The following is a 19,862-nucleotide window of genomic DNA, read 5'->3' as shown; positions in this document are numbered from 1 at the left end:
GCTGGGGGTGCCGGAGGGGACCAGCGAGGCACAGGGCAGCAGGGCGGGGATGGGGAGGAGGCAAGAGGGGGCTGAGCAGCCCCCCAAAACCCACCCCAGCTCTGGGAGAAGGTGGGGGACATGCTGGACCCTTACTGGTTCACTCAGGTGGGCTGCCCGGGAGGCAATGCTGCATGGGGCATGGCCACCTGGCTCAGCATCCTCCTGAGGCCACCCAGGGGACAAGGGGTGACAACCAGGGATGGAAGGACAGGCAGGAAGCGGCAGCTGAGACCCAGGGGACAGCCCAGGGGCTGGGGTGAGGGGCAAGCTGGACGGCTGTGGCACCCCACATGCACCCAGGATGACAAAGGGACATCACAGAGGGAGCAGAGTCATCAGTGTCAGAGGCAGGAGGGGGCAGCCCCTGGCTGGGGACCCTTGGCAACCCCTCCGCGCTGCTCCCGGACTTGCTCCGTGTTAAAGGTTTTAATCCCAGGACTCGCTCTCTGCTCCGCTGCTGGGTTTGATGGTGGCTCGGAGTGGGAGGGGGGACACTGGCAATTTTTTCTAGTTTTTTGTAGTTTTTCACCCCAATTTGAGCATCTCAAGCAGCACCAGCAGGTGCCAGCATTGAAGCCTCCAGGGACTTTTCCTCCGGTGCTGCCTGGGCTGGAGCCATCGGATCGGGCGCTGGATTGATCCCGGGTAATAAATTGCTCATTAGTGGGATGGCTCGTCAGACGAGGAGCTGGAATAAAAACCACAGCCCTGATGTGAAGGTGATGGGCAGAGCGGAGCTCTGTCCCACCGGGGCTGTGTAGGGGCGGCCGCTGGACCCAGCAGGGCAGCTTAGGGTCACATCCTGCACCCCGCAGCCGGGGGTGCTGTGGGAAGGGGCCCCTGGGTGACTTGGGGCGCGTCACTGCAAAGGGCAGCGTGACCCGCGGCCGGCCATGGGCACAGGGTCCTGGCCTCATCCTGCCCTCCAGCCTGAGGGGTAGGGGATCCCAGTGCCGGGGGGATCCTGGGGGTGGGGTGGGGGGAACCCCGTCCCGCTGGGGTCCTCCCATCCCATCCCATCCTGGCACAGGCCAGGACTGGGCTGGATACGGATTGGTCCTAGCGGGGCTGGATCCTGACCCAGTGTCAGTCGCGGGGGGTGGCACATCCTGCACCCCAGTCCCAGCATAGGTTGGGGAGGGGGGGGTCCTGCTCCAGGCCGCATCCTGCCCTAGTCCCAGCACAGGCACATCCCAGCATGGGCCATACCCTGCATCCCAGCCTGTGATCCTGCTGCAGTCCCGGTCTAGGCTGGATCCTGCCCTGGGCCCAGCTCCAGCTGCTGCCCAGGGCTGGGGTGGTCCCAGCGTGGCAGATGGGGGGGACAGAATTGGGGGGGGGGGGGGGGGGGGGCGCAGAGCATCCCAGGGGATTGCAGTATCCTGTGGGTCAGGGATTTCAGAAGGGAACAGGGCAGTGGGGGAACCAGAGCAAGGTGGGGGGGTCAATGCATCCCGGGGCATGGGAGCATCCCAAGGGACTGGAGCATCTCGGGGGGACTGGAGCATCCCAGGGGGGTCAGAGCCTCCCAGCCTGAGCTGGAGTTGTCATGTCTGCCCCTCCACTGCCCAAGGGCACTTCTGGGGTGTGCATGTCTCAGCTGGAGCTACCCAGTCCCCACTGAGGCTGTGACAGGGGCTGTGGGTGGCCCAGGGTCTCCTCACAGGGGAACACCTCCCTGCACCCCCAAACCATTCTGTCCCCTCACCGGCACTGCCCACAGCCCCCCTGCTGCCCACACCTTGCACAGCTCACACAAGTTCGGGTTCATCACCAAACCCAAGCTGTCCCTCCCTGGTGCCACTGACCATCCTTGGGGACACGGACACATCCCCACACCCACCCCACTGCAGAACATCCACTGGCACCCCCAACATGAGGCACCTACCGACCTGCCGCGGGGAGATCAACGTATGAAATTTATTTAGGAAAACCAAAACCCACACAAAAAAAAAAAAAAAAAAAAAAAAAAAAAAAAAAAAAAAGGAGGAGGAGGAAGAGGAAGGAGGAGAAGAAGAAGACGGAGAAGAGTTGTCTCCTTGGGCTCCGTTGGAGCCCAGAACAACCAGCGCCGCAAGAGGGGAGGACAAAAAAGCTGGAGGAGGTTTTGCACGCCCGCGCACACTCGTGGGTGAGCGGGGCTGGGTGCCAGCTGCGCTCCCCAGTATCCATAGGAGTATGTACAGGGGCGGGAGCCAGGAAAGCATCGACCACCTATGCTCACCAGCGGCGGGGGCTGGAGAAGTGGGCTACAGCTGGGAAACGGGCATCCCTGCGTGCCCCTCTCTGTGGCATGGTACCCAGGATGCGGCACCCCAGTGCAGGACCCCCCACTCCCCGCATTCACCAGCACCAGCTTGGGATGGCGAGACCCCTGCATCACCAGGCACTGCGGACTGGCAGGGGGCTGTGGGTACCGGCTGGGAGCAGCCATGCCTGCCGGCACACTGGCACTGCAGCCATGCCAGCATCATGCCAGGGATGGAGCTGCTTTCCTCCTCTTGCGCTTTGGGGGGGTTCTGCCTTCTCGGACCATCCCTGCCCCCCGCTCAGTGTCATCGCATGGCAGCATGGGGAGGGGGAAGGTTTTGAGGGGGTCTTGTAGGCGAAGCCATGGGCCAGCAGCCAGACACGGTCACCGGACAGGTCCTACCGGGGCTTGGGCAAAGCATCTTGCTAAAGGCATCTCCGAGTAGGTAAGGCAAAAGGAATTCAGTTCACTTCGTCCCCGGGGAGCAGCTCAGCATTGGGGTCTCCCATTGCTCCTGCAGACACGCACACTCTGGGTACCCCGAGAAAATGGGTGTGGTGTTTCTTACAGATGAGATGTCGAGAGGAGCAGCCGCCCCATCGCTCAAATCCAGGAGGGATGCACTGGGAGCACCACTGTACCGCGGGGACCTGCTGCGGCACTGCTGGGACTCGGCGCAGGGGTGGTGCCGTGGGATGCTGCAGAAGAGCAGGGATGGGGCGGCAGATGGCTCCATGGCTGCAACCGGGCTGCCCTTGACCATGGTGGGACCGATCCTGGTGGGACCGACCCCAGCAGTGCCAGGATTTCACTGTGCCACTTCCATCACCTTCCCCTGCTGTGATGGTGACCCTGCCATTTCCCATGAGCTGGGTGATGCAGCCAGGGGGGCTCAGTGCACCCCAGTCCCTGGGGGCTCAGCATCCACCCTTATCCCCGGCCCCCCTTCGGCTCAACCCCAGCAAAGCAAGCTGCTCACCACGGCTCACCATGGCCTGGTTCCCCTGCTCATGGCTGTTTCGGGTGGCTTTGGTTGGGGCAACAAAGACCTGGGTCACACACAGTTGGAGAGACCCTGGGGGGGGGGGGAGGGGGAAGGCTGGCTGAGCAGAGCCCCCAGGGCTGAGGCAATCCACACATGTTGGGTTGTTGGACTGGAAGGACCAGCAGGGTCTGTGCACGGTGGTCAGTAGGACAGGAGGGACCACAGAAGGCCATCACCATCCATGCATGGTGGTCTGTAGGACCAGTGGGACCACAGGAGGATGGCAGGGTCCATGCACAGCAGTCAGCAGGGCAGGAGGGATGGTGGGAGACTGGTGGGTCTTTGCATGGCCAGAGCAGCCATGGGAAGCCAGCAGGATCCATGCACAATGCTAAGTAGGACCAGAGGGACCACAGAAGGCCATCACCATCCATGCATGGTGGCCTGTAGGACCAGAGGGTCCATGGGAGGATGGTAAGGTCCAGGCATGGCAGTCAGTGGGATCAGAGGGACCACAGGAGGATGACAGGGTCCATGCATGGCAGTTGATGGGACCACAAGAACCACAGGAGACCATCAGGGTCCATGCATGGTGGTCTGCAGGACCAGAGGGACCATGGGACATTGGCAGGGTCCATGCACAGCAGTCAACAGGACTGGAGGGACCACAGGAGACCATCAGGGTCCACGCATGGTGGTCTGCAGGACCAGAGGGACCACAGGAGACCATCAGGGTCCATGCACGGTGGTCTGCAGGACCAGAGGGACCACAGGAGACCATCAGGGTCCATGCATGGTGGTCTGCAGGACCAGAGGGACCACAGGAGACCATCAGGGTCCATGCACGGTGGTCTGCAGGACCAGAGGGACCACAGGAGACCATCAGGGTCCATGCATGGTGGTCAGTATGGCAGGAGTTGTGAAGCCACTGTGAGCTGGGGATGCTCATGGACACATCGGTCACTGGTGCAGCTGCTTGCAAACAGGAGGCTCCTGGGCGGGCACCACAGTGCTGAGCTAGAGAAACACCCACGTGGTGGGGACATTGTGGGGACATGGTGGGGACAGGACCTCCTGCAGTGTCCCTGTGGGAGCGCAGCCCCCCGCCCCCGTGCGTGCAAACCAGGAGCAGGAGCCCCTCCAGCCTTGGCACGCATCTAGCCCTTGCAGGGGACGTGGCTGTGTGGGACCAGGCTGGGCAAGGGACACGAGTCCTTCCACAGGTGAGTGGATCCAGGGGTCCCGGGGCTGGGGGGGCTTTTAGCCAACAGATGCTCGGCGGCTGCTGGGAGGCAGCAGGGGATGCAGGCAGAGCACCCCCATGGCCACGGCCATGGCCATCCTGCTCTGGGTGCCTCTTCCCTCCTCCAGCCAGAACCAGCCTCCTTCCATGGGCCTGAGCCTGGCTTCTCCGTCCTCAGACCTCCCAGCCCCCTCCCACAGCCTCACACCCCACTTTGGGGTCTGTGGGGACACCCCTGTGCCCTGTAGCCCACACCACCCCCAGCACTCCCACTGCTCCTCGCCATCCTGCTCCACACTGTCCCCCTCCATCCCGCTGACCCCGGCAGACCCACAGCTCCCTTTCAGGGGGACAACCCCTCCAGGGGTGCTTCTGCCGAGGGCATCGTTCCTATTGTCACCCCATGGGGACACGACCTGCAGCCTTAAGGCAGTTTAAAGCACATCCATCCCTCAGCCCCACGGTGTCCCCCGGTGTCCCCAGCCACAGAGGCAGAGTCCTAGCAAAGAGGGGTCCAGGGGACCACCAGGTGGAGGGGACACCTGAATACCTGCCCCGGAGGGAGGGGCAGTCACCCACTGGTGGGAAAGGACCAGCGGTGGGTGCTGGCAACACACAGACCTTGCCGTTGTGGTCCAGAGTCACTGATGTCCCCCCCCCAAACCTCCTCCCCATAGGCTGGGGGACGAGGGTTGGGGATGCTCCTGGTCCAGCTGTGGCCGTAGCCCCCCTCATTGCCCCTTTTACTCAGCCCCTGCCTCTGGCTGCCCCCCCTCGGGCTCCAGGCAGCCGTTGAGCTGGGGGTCGGGGGCCTGCGGGTCATATTCCTCATCCAGAAAGTCCAGGGAGTTGTTACTGGGCAAACCCCGGATGGTGAATTTGTGGGAGACCTTGGTCCACTGCTCCCGGTTGCTGGCCACCCTCTCGTAGAGCTCCGCTGCCTTGGGGAAGAGGTCCTGCAGCAGCCTGGGGGGCAGGGGACACCACACGCCATCAACACGGGGTTGCACCCCCTTAGTTGGATGCATCCCTGTTCCCCCCATCCCCACCACTTGGAAACCCCCCTAATATCTGCAAGACCCCCTGCCCAGCACCCCCTGTCCCACCCTGGCATGGCAAGGCAGGGGTGATAGCAGCAGCCCCCCCCAGCCTGGCGCCAGCCCTGGGGGCTCACTTGTAGATGGGCATGGCGATGTGCTCCATGAAGCTGATCTGCAGCTCGGGGATGTAGGCTTTCTCCCGGTCCATCATCTCCAGCGGGCGGTTGCCCATGGCCTTCTCCTGCAGCAATGGTGAGGGGGTGTGTGTCAATGCCAGTGACCATCCCCTCCCCATTCCCGGGCAAGACCTCCCTGTCCACCCCCCCCACCTCATCTGGGCCCCCCTGGTGCTTGCCAAGAGTGTTGGCCAAGCCCAACCCTGCACCAAGCCCTGGTGCTACCTACCAGGTCACCCTGGGAGAAGAACTCCTTGTAGATCAGCTCCTGCAAGGGACAGACTGTCAGAGTAGGGGGCTGCATGCCTGGGGTGCCATCCCTACCCCAATTGCCCTCCAGAGCCCCCTCCACAGCCCTGCACTGGGCAGGGACATGCTGCCGGCACGGGGGGCTGCTGCGTGGTCCAGGCAGGGACCCCCTCCACAGGCCACGATGCCACTGTGAGGGGCAGGCTGGCCCCCGGCACCTGGGGCCATGCGAGTGCCCCAAGATGGGGTAGGGGGTGGCATTCAGGGGGTCAGCCCCATGGTGTGGCACTCACCGCGATCTTCCTGGTGGTCTTCCAGCCCTTGGTCTGGTCGGAGAGGTCACAGGAGGTCATAAGCAGGCAGAGCAGCAGGCTGTGGTGCTGCTTGTTCTTAGGGTCGTAGCCCACTGCCAGGCAGGGAGCAGGGCAGGGGTTAGGGCTGGGGGCTCGGGAAGGAGCCCCACAGCCCCCATCAGCTCCCCAAGTAAGGACTCTGGGGACAGCCAGGACCTGCAGTGCCACCTCCCAGACTTGGGGGGATGAGTTCCCACCGCATCCCTAAGCCCAAGCATAGGAGCTTCACCTTCTGCCATCTTCTGGAGGTCCTTGAAGATGCGCAGGTGGTGGGCCAGGTCAGTGGCCAAGATGATGTCCCTCATGAGGTCCAGCATGCGCTGGTAGTCCTGCAAGACCAGGCATGGCAGCTGCCGTGACCAGCTCCGTGCTCCTGCCAGCCCTTGTATCCCAAGGGTCAGATCCAGAGCTGGGGAGGGGGTCCGGAGGGGATGAACAGGCTCAGCCTGGGCAGGAGGGTGGCAGGGGAGAGGTGCCAAGGCAGGGGGGCTCACCTTGCGGGAGAAGTGGTCAAAGATGTTACAGCCTTGGCTATTGAGGATGGCAATGGCTTGGGCGAAGTGATGCCTCTGCGGGAGAAGCCGGGGCCGTGGGCGCAGGCAGGGTGCAGGCAGGGCGCAGGCAGGGCGCAGGCAGGGATGCTGCCACCCAGCCGCAGCCCCAGAGAGTCGGGCAGGGGGAGGTTTTGGGGAGCACCTTACCTCCATGACGGAGCCCTCCGAGCTGTACAGCGCAGCCAGGACCGATTTCTGCAAGGCAGAGCAGCTAAAGTGATGGAGCTATGGGGGTGAAGACCCGCACCCCCACCCCACCAGCTCTGTCCCCATCCCCCCCACCCAGGCACGTCCCAGCACTGGGCTCGGCTCACCGAGGCCACCTGGAAGGAGTTATTGGTGCCTCTGTGGTCCAGGTCATGGCACATGCAGGAGATGAAGAGGGCAAAGATCTCGATGTCTCTGGGGGGGGAAGGAGGGAAACTGAGGCAGGCGGGAGGGCGGGGAGCGCCCCGGCCGGGGACAGGGACGGCGTCTGGCCTTACTCCAGGTAGTTGACGAGCTCCAGGTTCTTGTAGAGCAGGTAGCAGAAGTGGGAGACAGAGAAGGCATGCATCCAGTTGTGGTAGGGGGGATCACGGTAGCCCTTCTTCACCATCAGGCAGAACCTGGCAGGGAGGGAAGGGCCATGGGGGGTGTGTGGTGTGTGTCTTTGCACCGCACCACCCCCATCCCCTGGGGACCTCTGTCTTGCCCAGGTGTCCCCAGCAGGTGTGGGGATGGTGACAGGGATGGGGACCCACCTGGTGAGCGTCTGACGGTCCATCTTGTAGTTGTTGATGAAGTTCATGTCCTGCAGCATGCTCAGGATGGCCTGCGGAGGGGACAGGGTGAGTGGCAGTGGGTGACAATGCCCAGCAGGGTCATTGTCCCCCTGCCGTGCCACCCCTGCCCCTGCCTGGCAGGCAGGAAGATGCTCAGGGGTGCAGCCGCATCCCCCCATTCCAGCCCCCCAGCACCCCAGGGCTGGGGTCTGTGACCTGACCCAGAGCAGGCAGGGTACGGTGGCACTTGGGGACCGTCCCCACAGTCCTCACCATGGAGGTGTCATCCTCGGGCAGCGAGCGTGGCGTGTAGGTGAAGTTGGCAAAGTTGGGGTCAATGGTGGACACGGGCTGGATTCCCTCGCTCAGCAGCTTGGTGTACTCATCGTCTGACACCTGAAGGAGCCATTGCCAGTGGTCCACGCTGTGACCGGGCCCCCAGGGTGTCCCCAAGCTGTCTCCTGGGCCACGTGAGCCCCAGCGAGAGCAGAGAACCCAGGGTATCACCACCACCCCACTGTGCCACCACCTTGGGGTGGAGTGTGGCGGCACCACGCTGGCAGGGGAGGGTCCCAGCCCGTGTCCCTGCCCCCATCCCCGTGCCACCTCACCTTCATGTGGTACATCATCATCTCATTGGCCAGGTGGCTGCGGTACTGCGCCTCATTCACCTTCTTGTACAGCAGTGACTGCAGGGTGGGAGGGGGGTATGGGAGTGCTGGGGGTGTGCAGAGCCCCCCAAGCCCCCGCAGCACCCCCAGCCCATGCTGGCCCCCCAGCACATCCTTGGTCCCCACACATGGCCTCCCCCACCCCAGCTCATCCCATCCCCACCACTGCTTGTCCCCAGGGAACGGGGACCAAACACATCCCCCCACCCCGTCCCTCTGCACTGTGGCCAGCTCCGGGGCAGCGCAGAGGGCTCCTCTTGCCCTCCCCCGCCAGGGTTGGGGACCCCCCCGGGCACATACGTGGGCGATGCTGATGCCACAGTAGATGGAGAAGGCGGTTGCCAGGTCCTCGTCGAATTTGCTGAACCAGGGGCCATTGATCTTGTTGACCAGCTCTGCCACCCCGATGACCTCTGGGAGCAGAGTGGGGACAGGGGACAGGGGACAGGATCAAGCCCGTGTGCTGGGGACAGGATTGTTCCTGTGTGCTGGGGACAGTGCTGTGCCCACAGGCTTGGGACAGGATCATGACCCTATGCTGGGGGACAGGATCATACTTCTTTGCTGGGGACAAGATTGTGGCCATGTGCTGGGGACAGTGCTGTGCCTGTGTGTTGGGGACAAGATAGGGGCCATGGACTTGGGACAGGATCATGCCCACGTGCTGGGGACAGGATCATGTCTGTGTGCTGGGGACAGGATTGTGCCCAAGTGCCAGGGACAGTGCTGTGCCCATGTGTTGGTGACAGGATCATGTCTGTGTGCTGGGGACAGGATTGTGCCCAAGTGCCAGGGACAGTGCTGTGCCCATGTGTTGGGGACAGGATTGTGGCCATGGACTTGGGACAGGGTTACGCGCACGTGCTGGGGACAGTGCTGTGTCTTTCTGCTGCGGGACAGGATCATGCCCATGTGCTCAGGGATGCTGCTGTGCCCGTGTGCTGGGGACAGGATCAGGATCACGCCCAAGTACCGGGGGTAGCCCTGTGCCTGTGTGTTGGGGACACAATGATGTCCACGTGCTGGGGACAGGATCACATCCACATGCTGGGTTCAGGATCGTGCCTCCCGGGGCAGGATGGTTCCCACGGGCTGGGGGATGCTGCTGTGCCAGGGGACCGTGCTGTGCCCACATCCCGGGGTACACAATCCCCTACGTGCTGGGTCCCCATGCAGGGGGACAGCGCCCTGCCTGTGCCCCTCACCCTGGCTCTCGTTCTTGATGGGGAAGCAGAGGATGTTCCTGGTGCGGAAGCCGGTGCTGTCGTCCACCCCCCGGTAGAAAAGCGGGTGGGAGTAGGCATCCTTGATGTTGAGGATCTTGCCAGTGGTGGCCACATGCCCGGCGATGCCCTGGTCGGCAGGGATGCGGATCTCGTAGCTCTGCGGGCAGGGAGAGGAGGTCACCAGCATGGTCTTGGGGCTGGAGGGGGCAGGACCCCAGGACCCCCCACCAGACTCCATTCTCTTGTCCCTGCATTCACCTCATCATCCACCACGCCGCCGTCAAACACCTTGGCCACCAGCTCGTGGCTGAGCCGGTCTAGCAGGAACACGGAGCATCTGCAAGAGACACCAATGCCACTCGCACCCAGGGGGGTCTGTGCCCCCCCACCCTGTGTCCCCCCCCCTCATGGCAGGCCCACTCACATCTCTGCATTGCTGAGGTTTCGGGCCTCTGTGATGATCTCCTGGAGCAGAACAGAGACGTCGTCTGCAAGAGGTGGGGGGGAAAGGGTCAGGGAGCCCCCAGCCAAGCAGCTGCTGCCCACCTCATCTCCCCACTCATGCAATGAAAGAGGGGGTGTCTCAGCTCAGTCTGTCCCCAGCGTGGGCTATGCCTGCACACAGCCCACCCCAGGGGCATGGCAGGAAGGCCTGGGGGGCACAGAGGAGTGGGGTCTGCACAGACCGTGTGCATGCATGTACATGTTTGCGTGCGTACACGTGCATGCATGCACACCAAAGGGTGACACAGCCCGTGCAAGTGGGCAGCAGCAGATGCAATACAGCAGGGTGCTCATGTGTAGCATGAACTGCATCAGTGTGTGTACACAGCAATGTGTGTGTGCACATGCAGCAGTGCATGCATGCAGCAATTGTGCGTGCATGCAGCAATGTGCATGCATGGCAGTGTGTGTGTGCATGTGCAGCAGTGTGCACGTGTGCATGCAGCAATGTGTGCGCGTGCAACAGTGCACGTGTGCATGCAGCAGTTCCCACATGTGCAGCTCTGTGTGCACAGCAGCGTGCGCCTGCAGCAGTACATGCAGCAATGCATGTCTGCACACACATTTCTAAGTGCACGCAGCACTCTGTGCTGATGCAGTGTGCATGCCTGCAGCTGTGCCTCACCAGCGCAAGCAAGGCTCTGGGCGAGCTGACGGCTGCCCTCCTGCCATCATCCCCCAGGCAGGGCCAGGGCTGGCAGGGCAAGGGACAAGGTCCCCCCAGGCTGGGGGCAGGGGACCCCAGTGCCACTGTCCCCTGGAGCTGTGCAGGGGGGGTCTGCCCCCCACCCAGGGCGTGGGTGCTCCCTGAAACGTGCACCTACCCAAGTGCGTGAAGAGGTTCTTCGCCACCTGCAGCAGGGCCTGGCGGGGACAGAGGTGACGCTGTCAGTAACTGACGTGACATGGGACACGCACACGTGTGTGCCCGGTGTGACACAGCCCTGCAGGCACTCACCTGGCATTCGCACTTGAGCTTCTGCTCCTTTTGGAAGGCCAAAGTGCTGGTGAGCACCGTGGAGGTATAGCAGAAGCAGTGCTGGATCTTGTGCTCGTCTGCCTTGGTGTAACTGGGGGGAGGGCAAGACCCCATCAGAGGAGAAGGGCAAGACCCCATCGTGGTGGGGCACACACCTCTGTCCCCTGTCCCTGCTGGTCCCCACACCTGCACCCTCTTCCTCCATGGTGACAATGCTCCACCACCCACAAAGGCAGCCCCAGCTCAGGCCAGAGGGGAAGGTGGGAGGGCTGGATCCTGCCCCCCCCCCCTCCCCAAGCCAAGACGGTTACTCACCTCCCCCCGCTCAGTTTGTTGAAGGCGCAGGCCAATGCCACCACCTGGGAGGTAGCCCGGCTGATGACAGGGACACAGAGCATGGAGGTGACCTCGCTGCCCAACATGCTGCTCAGCTGCTTGTGCTCCTCCTGCAGGGAGGAGGTGAGAGGGGGCTGGTACCCACACCTCCAAACCAGACCCCCACCCCCGGGAAGTCCCCAGTCCGGGCTGGGGAACCATGTCCCCGGGCGCAGGGGACACACACAGAGTCCCCACCCAGGGTAGGAGAGCTGGTACCCCACCTCGCTGATGTCCTTCAAGGTGATGGACCTCTTGTCCTCCACCACCTTCCCCAGGCGCCCAAAGGTGAGCTGTGGGTGGAGGGGATGGGTGAGCCCATGGCACCCGCTGCCCCCCTATATCCCCCACTCACCATCCCCCACTCTGCTCACCGAAAAGCTGATCTCCTCCTCGAGGACACGGTCCCCCACCACCTGGAAGAGACAGCTGGGGGTGAGCTGCCATGGGATGGTGGTCAAGCCCCATGAAGCCATGGCTTGGGGGGTGCAGTGGGACCCCCTGGCCCCACAGGGTGGGGGGAACAGCCCGGTGGCACCCACCTGGCAGAAGAGCTGGTGGTTGTCCTCAGAGACGAGTAGGAGGCAGCAGCACAGTGACTGGGTCTCCTGCTTCAGCTGGGGGGGGTGAAGGGTGGGGGTCAGCACCCCAGCCTGCCCTGAGCCCCCCCAGGGCAGAATCCAGCCCCTCCTCTGCCTCCCTGTGCCCAGGGCACGCACACGTGCCACACAGAATCAGGTGCCCTCTGAGAACCTCTTCCCTGCAGCTGATCAGGTTCACTCTGGAGACTACTGATGTCAAGGGCGAGGCTGTTCACTCTGGATGCTACTGAGGGCTGGGTACAGGATGCTAGAGAGCCTGATGGGAACCTGGAGGTTCTGTCTCAGAGTTTCTGCGGCATGGATGGCACTGTTAATTACTGTTAACTCTGGAGACTTGACAGTTGTGACAAGGCTGTTCACTCTGGTCACTACTGATGGCTGCACAGCTGACGCTTGAGGTTTTTCTTTACTTTGGGGGATTTTTTTTTTTTTTTTTGAAATAAATTGAGGTGCTCTGTGTGTCCTGAGGCTGGGGGCGAGGGGGGCCAGCATGGTCACTACTCACATAGTTGATGACCTTGAGCTGGAGTGAGGCAGCATCCAGGTCATACAGCTCACCTGTACAAGGGGCACAAACACCATGAGGGGCTCAACGCCCCAGCTCCACCCTGCCGGCACACACCACCCCCCCTGCTTCCCCCCACCCTGGCCTCACCGCAGAGCTGCAGGATCTTGCAGTCCAGGTCACTGTAGCTGCTTTCAGGTGCCTTCTCTGGCTTGGCCAGGGAGTTCTGGGAGGAGCTGGTGGAGAGGCTGACCTGGGGCCAGGGCTGCAGCTTCTGCAGGGCTTGCAGGCGCCGGTATGCCACCAGGGTCTGTAAGGAGGGGTGTAAGGGACAAGGGACAGCAGGGTTTGGGGAAAGAGGTGGCAGGTCCCCAGGTGCCGGGGCCCACAGCCAAGCTGGGGTCACTCACGTGTCTCTCCAACGCACGTAGGTTCTGCTCATCCGAGTCGCTCAGCTGGCCACAGTGTACCTGGAGGATTGTAGTGTGAGGACCCCAGTGTCTGCACACTGTCCCATCCCCCAGAGCCCGGCCCACATCCTCGCACTCACCAGGATGACGCACACCACAGCCCCACTCTCCTTGTCCACCAGCGGGATGATGCGCACTGCAAGCCAAGAGAGGGTCAGTCCTGAGTGGGCATCGGGGGTAGCCTGGGGCTGGGGCATTGAGCCCTCAGGGTGCATGTTGTCATCCCTGTGTCGCCATGGGTCACTCACCCACCCACCTGGCCATTCTCCCATCCATCCATCCATCCACCCACCCACCCACCCATCCATCCAACCACTCCTGTGCACACCCATCCATCCACTCACACCTCAGTTCTCCCAATCAGCCACCCGTCCATCCACCCACCAACCCATCCACCCACCTACCAACTTATCCCTCCATCCACTCACCCACCCATCCATCCACCCACCCATCTTCCCACCCACCCACACATCCATCCACCCACCCACCAACCCATGACCCACCTACCAACTTATCCTTCCATCCGTCCATTCACTCATCCATCCACCCACTCACCAACCCATCTACCCACTCACCTACCAACTCATTCATCCATCCACTCACTCATCCATGCACCCACTCACATACCAACTCATCCATCCATCCATCCCCCATCCATCCATCCACCCACCCACCCATCCACCCACTCACATACCAACTCATCCATCCCCCCATCCATCCATCTGCCCACCTACCAACTCATTCATCCATCCACTCACTCACCCATCTGCCCACCCACTCACCCACCCATCCATCCATCCACCCACACACTCACCTACCAGCTCATCCATCCATCCACCCACCCACCTACTCACCTACCAACTTTCCCCCCCCCTCCCCATACCCACCCACTCTCCCACCCCACCAACACCCCTATGCCCCCCCTGCAGCCCCACCTTGCGTGCCAGGGGCCAGGGGTGCTGCCAGGGGGCCCAGCTGCCGGCTGGGGAGCTCGGCGGGGGGCAGCCCCCCACACTCCAGCCGCTTCTGCTTCCGCACCGCATCCCTGCAGGGACAGGGACACCTGAGCCACCGCCCCAGGCCGGGGCACCCCAGGCACCCTGGGCAGGGGACCTGTGCACGCAGGGAGGGGACAGGGCTGTGCAGCACACCTGAGCATGCGTGTCCCTTGCACACCCACAGCGCTTGTGCATGCATGTGTCCCTGCACATGCACAGCCCCTGCACACACGTGTGTCCCTGCACATGCATGTGTCCCTGCACATGAACGTGTGTCCCTGCACATGCACAGCCCCTGCACACACGTGTGTCCCTGCACATGCATGTGTCCCTGCACATGCACGTGTGTCCCTGCACATGCACAGCCCCTGCACACACGTGTGTCCCTGCACATGCACATGCACGTGTGTCCCTGCACATGCACATGTGTCCCTGCACATGCACAGCCCCTGCACACACGTGTGTCCCTGCACATGCACATGCACGTGTGTCCCTGCACATGCATGTGTGTCCCTGCACATGCACAGCGCCTGCACACACGTGTGTCCCTGCACATGCATGTGTCCCTGCACATGCACGTGTGTCCCTGCACATGCACAGCCCCTGCACACACGTGTGTCCCTGCACATGCACATGCACGTGTGTCCCTGCACATGCACATGTGTCCCTGCACATGCACAGCCCCTGCACACACGTGTGTCCCTGCACATGCACATGCACGTGTGTCCCTGCACATGCATGTGTGTCCCTGCACATGCACAGCGCCTGCACACACGTGTGTCCCTGCACATGCATGTGTCCCTGCACATGCACGTGTGTCCCTGCACATGCACTTGTGTCCCTGCACATGCACAGCCCCTGCACACCATGTGTCCCTGCACATGCACATGTGTCCCTGCACATGCACATGTGTCCCTGCACATGCACAGCCCCTGCACACACGTGTGTCCCTGCACATGCATGTGTCCCTGCACATGAACGTGTGTCCCTGCACATGCACAGCCCCTGCACACACGTGTGTCCCTGCACATGCATGTGTCCCTGCACATGCACGTGTGTCCCTGCACATGCACAGCCCCTGCACACACGTGTGTCCCTGCACATGCACATGCACGTGTGTCCCTGCACATGCACATGCACGTGTGTCCCTGCACATGCACATGTGTCCCTGCACATGCACAGCCCCTGCACACACGTGTGTCCCTGCACATGCACATGCACGTGTGTCCCTGCACATGCATGTGTGTCCCTGCACATGCACAGCGCCTGCACACACGTGTGTCCCTGCACATGCATGTGTCCCTGCACATGCACGTGTGTCCCTGCACATGCACTTGTGTCCCTGCACATGCACAGCCCCTGCACACCATGTGTCCCTGCACATGCACATGTGTCCCTGCACATGCACATGTGTCCCTGCACATGCACAGCCCCTGCACACACGTGTGTCCCTGCACATGCATGTGTCCCTGCACATGAACGTGTGTCCCTGCACATGCACAGCCCCTGCACACACGTGTGTCCCTGCACATGCATGTGTCCCTGCACATGCACGTGTGTCCCTGCACATGCACAGCCCCTGCACACACGTGTGTCCCTGCACATGCACATGCACGTGTGTCCCTGCACATGCATGTGTGTCCCTGCACATGCACAGCGCCTGCACACACGTGTGTCCCTGCACATGCATGTGTCCCTGCACATGCACGTGTGTCCCTGCACATGCACTTGTGTCCCTGCACATGCACAGCCCCTGCACACCATGTGTCCCTGCACATGCACATGTGTCCCTGCACATGCACGTGTCCCTGCACATGCACAGCCCCTGCACACACGTGTGTCCCTGCACATGCACATGCACGTGTGTCCCTGCACATGCATGTGTGTCCCTGCACATGCACAGCCCCTACACACACATGTGTCCCTGCACATGCATGTGTGTCCCTGCACATGCACAGCACCTGCACACGTGTGCATGTCTCACATGCACAGCCCCTGCACATGCATGCGTGTCTCTGCACATGCACAGCACCTGTGCACGTGTGTCCCTGCACATGTGTGCATGTCTCTACACATGCACAGTGTCTGCACACACGTGTGTCCCTGAACATTCACAGCCTTTGCACATGTGTATGTCCCTGCACGTGTGTGTCCCTGCACATTCACAGCCCTTGCACATTTGTGTGTCCCTGCACATGCACAGCACCTGCACATATGTGCATGTCTCTCAAACGCACAGCCCCTGCACACCCATACTTGTCTCTGCACATGCACAGTGTCTGCACACATGTGTGCATGTCGCTGCACATGCACGGGGGGATGGGATGAAGATGAGGATGGGATGAGGATGAGGATGGGGATGGAGAAGGGAAGGGGGATGAGGATAGGGGCAGGGATAGGGATGGGGATGGAATGAGGATGGGAGTGGGGACAGGGACAAGGATAAGGATGGAGATGAGGAAGGGAAAAGGGATGGGAATGGGGCTGAGGATGAAGAAGGGGATGGGCATGAGAATGAGGATGGGATGAACATGGGGATGGGATGAAGATAGGGATTGAACAAGGATGGGGATGAGGATGAGGATGGGGACGGGGTGGGGATGGGATAAGGATGGGTATGGGGTGAAGATGAGGATGGGATGAGGATGAGGATAGGGATAGGGATGGGTGTGTACCAATGCCATGTCCCCTGTGAAACCTCATGGCCTTCATGCACACGCGTGTACATGCACACTCACTGGGCCACATGCACGTGTGTGCACACACCCGGGGGCTGGGGGGGGGCTGGGCTCACCTGAGCTTCCCCTCGGGTGGCAGCTCGTGGGGGGGGTCGTCACAGATCAGCCGGGTTTCCCCATCCAGCAGGTAGATGTAGACATGCTCCTGGGGGGGGGGGGGGGGGAGCAGCGCTGAGGGTCAGGACCCCCACCCTGCCCCTCACCCACGCCACAGCCCAGCCAGCCCTCGCCACCCCTGGTACCCCCAGCCCACTCCACAGGGAGCAGCCAGGCCAGGCAGGGCTGCGTGCCTCAGTTTCCCCAGGTGCACAGGGCTTGTCCAGAGCAAAGGTCATGACACCCCACACCTAAACACACATGCACACCCACACATGTGTGTAAACACATCTACATAAATGCATAAACACACATACACAAACACACATGCACACCCACACATGTATAAACACATGTAGATACACATAAACACATGTGCATACCAACATGTACAGACACATGTACACACTCACACACATATATAAACACGTATATATACCCACATATATACATAAACACACATACCCACACAAGTACATAGAAATGCATGCACACCCACATATGTACATAAACATATATACGTACCCACACATAAAGACATTTACATACCCCCACATTGACATAAACACATGTGCACATCCACACATGAAAACACGTACCCACACAAGTGAACAAGCGTACACACCCACACATATAAACACATGTACACAGTCACACATGTACATACACACATACATATCCACACATGTACATACACACATACATATCCACATACATACATAAACACATGTACATAGCCACGTATGTAAATAAACAGATGTACATACCCACACGTGCACAGCCACATGAATACACACATGCACACGCATGCACACAGTTGCGTACACACATGCACACCCACTGCACACATGCACCATATGCACCTGTGCACACACATGCATAGAGACCTGCATACGTGCTTGTGGGCACACATAGGTGCATGCTCACACATATGTGCACACCTCAGTGTGCACACTCGTGCACTCACATCTGCTATCACGCACACGCATGTGCACTCACCTCCCACTTTGCAGGCCCCCATGACCAGGGCACCCCAGCCCTGCTGCCCAATGTCTCAGGGGGTCCCATGATGCCTGCCCCATGCCTGGCCATCCGCAGCACCAGGGCCACCACCAGCACCAGGGTCACCATGAGCAAGCACCAGGGTCACGAGCACCTCTGGGCTATCAGAACCAGAGCTACCAGCTCCAGGGCTACCAGCATCTCTGGGCTATCAGCAGCACCAAGGCCACCACCAGTACCGCAGGGCCACCATAAGCACCAGGGTCACCAGCACTGCAGGGCCACAAGCACTGCATGTCCACCATGAGCACCAGGGTCACCAGCACCTCTGGGCTATCAGCAGCACCAGAGCTACCAGCTCCAGGGCCACCATGAGCACCAGCACCACCAGCATCTCTGGGCTATCGACAGCACCAGGGCCACCATGAGCACCAGAGACACCAGCAGCAGCAGGGCCACCAGCCCATTGGGCTCACAGGGGCATTAGGGGCCCTGCAGCTCCTGGGGGGCTCCAAGCCACTCCCTGTGGAGAGGTGGCCGGTGACCGGCAAGTGAGGCTCAGAAAGCCAACCCAAGAGCCATTTCACACTTAAAATGGAAATAGGGGACCAGTGACCCATAGCCCATTTTGGGGCAGGGAGGACATCCAGGTGGGCTGGGGAGGAGAAGGCTCCATCCCAGGCTCAACCTCAATATCAGCCAGCAGAGAATCCCGCAGCACCACCACCCCCAGGTCCCGGGGCTCTCCCCACCCCGCGCCCACCTACCACTCTGGGCAGCAGGGAGACCAGGGCATGGCGGAGGGCATCCCGCAAGCAGGAGACATCGATGACAGCCCCCAGGCTCAGCAGGGCATCCTGGGGAGAGAGCAGAGGAGGGCAGGGAGGGTTACGGTGGCCTGAAGCCACGGTGAGGGGCACCACAGAACCAGTCACCCTCTCCATCCTGTCCCCAAGGTCACCACGGCACAGTTATCCTTCCCCTAGACCCCCAGGAGCAATCTCCAGCCTGCCCACCTCCTTTTTGGGGTCAAAACCTCCCTTTTTCAGTCAATGCCCGTGACGGGGGAGCCAGGGGTCCCCCAAAAACGGAGAAGCTTCAACACTGGAGGGTGAGGGGGCACTGGGCTGAGCATGCTGGCATACTGGGAGCACTGGGTGGGAGATCTGGCCCCGCACGGTTGGCACAGGGAGGGTGCCTCCAGGGAGCCATGTGTGCAGGATGGTGGCCCTAAAGCCGCACTTGGGTAACACATGGCCTTGCACGAGCCACGCTGGTGGTGGCACAAGTCACACCAGTGCCTGCACCTGTCATGCCCATGCCATGCCAGCACCTGCGCCAGGCATGCCACTGCCAGCACTAGCCACGTCACCCCCAGCACTAGTCCCACCCACGACTGCCCTAGCCATGTGAACACCTGCACTGGCTGTGTCAACGCCTGCACTAGCCAAGCCACCTCCAGCACTAGCCATGCCAACGCCTGCATTAGCCACATCAGTGCCTGCACTAGTCATGGCAACTCCAGTGCTAGCAACATCAATGCCTGCACTAGCCATGCCAACACCTGCGCTAGCCACGTCAGTGCCTGCACTAGCCACATCAACACTTTTGTCTCCCTCCAGGCGCTGCTGCTTCCTTCCTCATCCCCAGACTTTTTCAATCCTCCACACACAGCTGAGCTCCTGCCCACGCCACCGACAGGGCAGGCAGGGCAGGCGGGGCAGGCGGGGCAGGCAGGGCAGGCAGGGCAGGCAGGGCAGCAGACAGTCTCCCCGCCCTTAAATATCCGAGTCAGCGCTGGTTCCTCGGCTTTGACAAGCAGGGGGCCAGCCCGCATCTGCCCCCGCTCCCCCATCCCACGCCACCCTGCAGCATCCATAGGGTGCAGGGGATGGAGGGACCACGCTCCCCCTTGCTCCCCCCCACTGCCCTTGGGTTTGCCGGAGGCCACCGCCGTGGCTACCACCGTGGCTCCTGCCAGACACCCAGAGGGAGCCTCGCAGGCAGGAAAATTCCTGCCGTTCCCCTGCCAAGCTCCG

The 19,862-nt window shown here is 61.6% G+C and overlaps 1 protein-coding gene across 2 annotated transcripts in view; it reads right to left on the bottom strand.

Moving 5' to 3' along the window:
* Positions 1-2,739: 2,739 nt before the first annotated feature.
* The window catches only part of PDE2A (phosphodiesterase 2A), a 57,627-nt gene continuing 40,504 nt past the window's right edge, over positions 2,740-19,862 (bottom strand). For both annotated transcript variants that reach the window (XM_040584270.1, XM_040584271.1), the window contains 29 exons: positions 18,591-18,680; positions 16,782-16,870; positions 13,925-14,034; positions 13,070-13,125; positions 12,930-12,989; positions 12,670-12,829; positions 12,520-12,572; positions 11,955-12,029; positions 11,787-11,828; positions 11,637-11,705; positions 11,353-11,483; positions 11,017-11,128; positions 10,883-10,922; positions 9,979-10,042; positions 9,813-9,891; positions 9,534-9,711; positions 8,629-8,741; positions 8,269-8,346; positions 7,931-8,053; positions 7,637-7,707; positions 7,379-7,501; positions 7,208-7,295; positions 7,041-7,088; positions 6,834-6,908; positions 6,569-6,668; positions 6,280-6,392; positions 5,967-6,005; positions 5,696-5,802; positions 2,740-5,487 (listed from right to left, as the gene is read on the bottom strand). In XM_040584270.1, coding sequence (XP_040440204.1) covers positions 5,265-5,487; positions 5,696-5,802; positions 5,967-6,005; positions 6,280-6,392; positions 6,569-6,668; positions 6,834-6,908; positions 7,041-7,088; positions 7,208-7,295; positions 7,379-7,501; positions 7,637-7,707; positions 7,931-8,053; positions 8,269-8,346; positions 8,629-8,741; positions 9,534-9,711; positions 9,813-9,891; positions 9,979-10,042; positions 10,883-10,922; positions 11,017-11,128; positions 11,353-11,483; positions 11,637-11,705; positions 11,787-11,828; positions 11,955-12,029; positions 12,520-12,572; positions 12,670-12,829; positions 12,930-12,989; positions 13,070-13,125; positions 13,925-14,034; positions 16,782-16,870; positions 18,591-18,680 — 2,709 coding nt within the window. In that variant the 3' untranslated portion in view covers positions 2,740-5,264. The remainder of the gene's footprint in view (positions 5,488-5,695; positions 5,803-5,966; positions 6,006-6,279; positions 6,393-6,568; positions 6,669-6,833; positions 6,909-7,040; positions 7,089-7,207; positions 7,296-7,378; positions 7,502-7,636; positions 7,708-7,930; positions 8,054-8,268; positions 8,347-8,628; positions 8,742-9,533; positions 9,712-9,812; positions 9,892-9,978; positions 10,043-10,882; positions 10,923-11,016; positions 11,129-11,352; positions 11,484-11,636; positions 11,706-11,786; positions 11,829-11,954; positions 12,030-12,519; positions 12,573-12,669; positions 12,830-12,929; positions 12,990-13,069; positions 13,126-13,924; positions 14,035-16,781; positions 16,871-18,590; positions 18,681-19,862) is intronic.

Source organism: Falco naumanni, chromosome 2 (assembly GCF_017639655.2).
Source record: "Falco naumanni isolate bFalNau1 chromosome 2, bFalNau1.pat, whole genome shotgun sequence".
Taxonomy (NCBI): domain Eukaryota; kingdom Metazoa; phylum Chordata; class Aves; order Falconiformes; family Falconidae; genus Falco; species Falco naumanni.
This window is presented reverse-complemented; position numbering and strand designations above follow the sequence as displayed.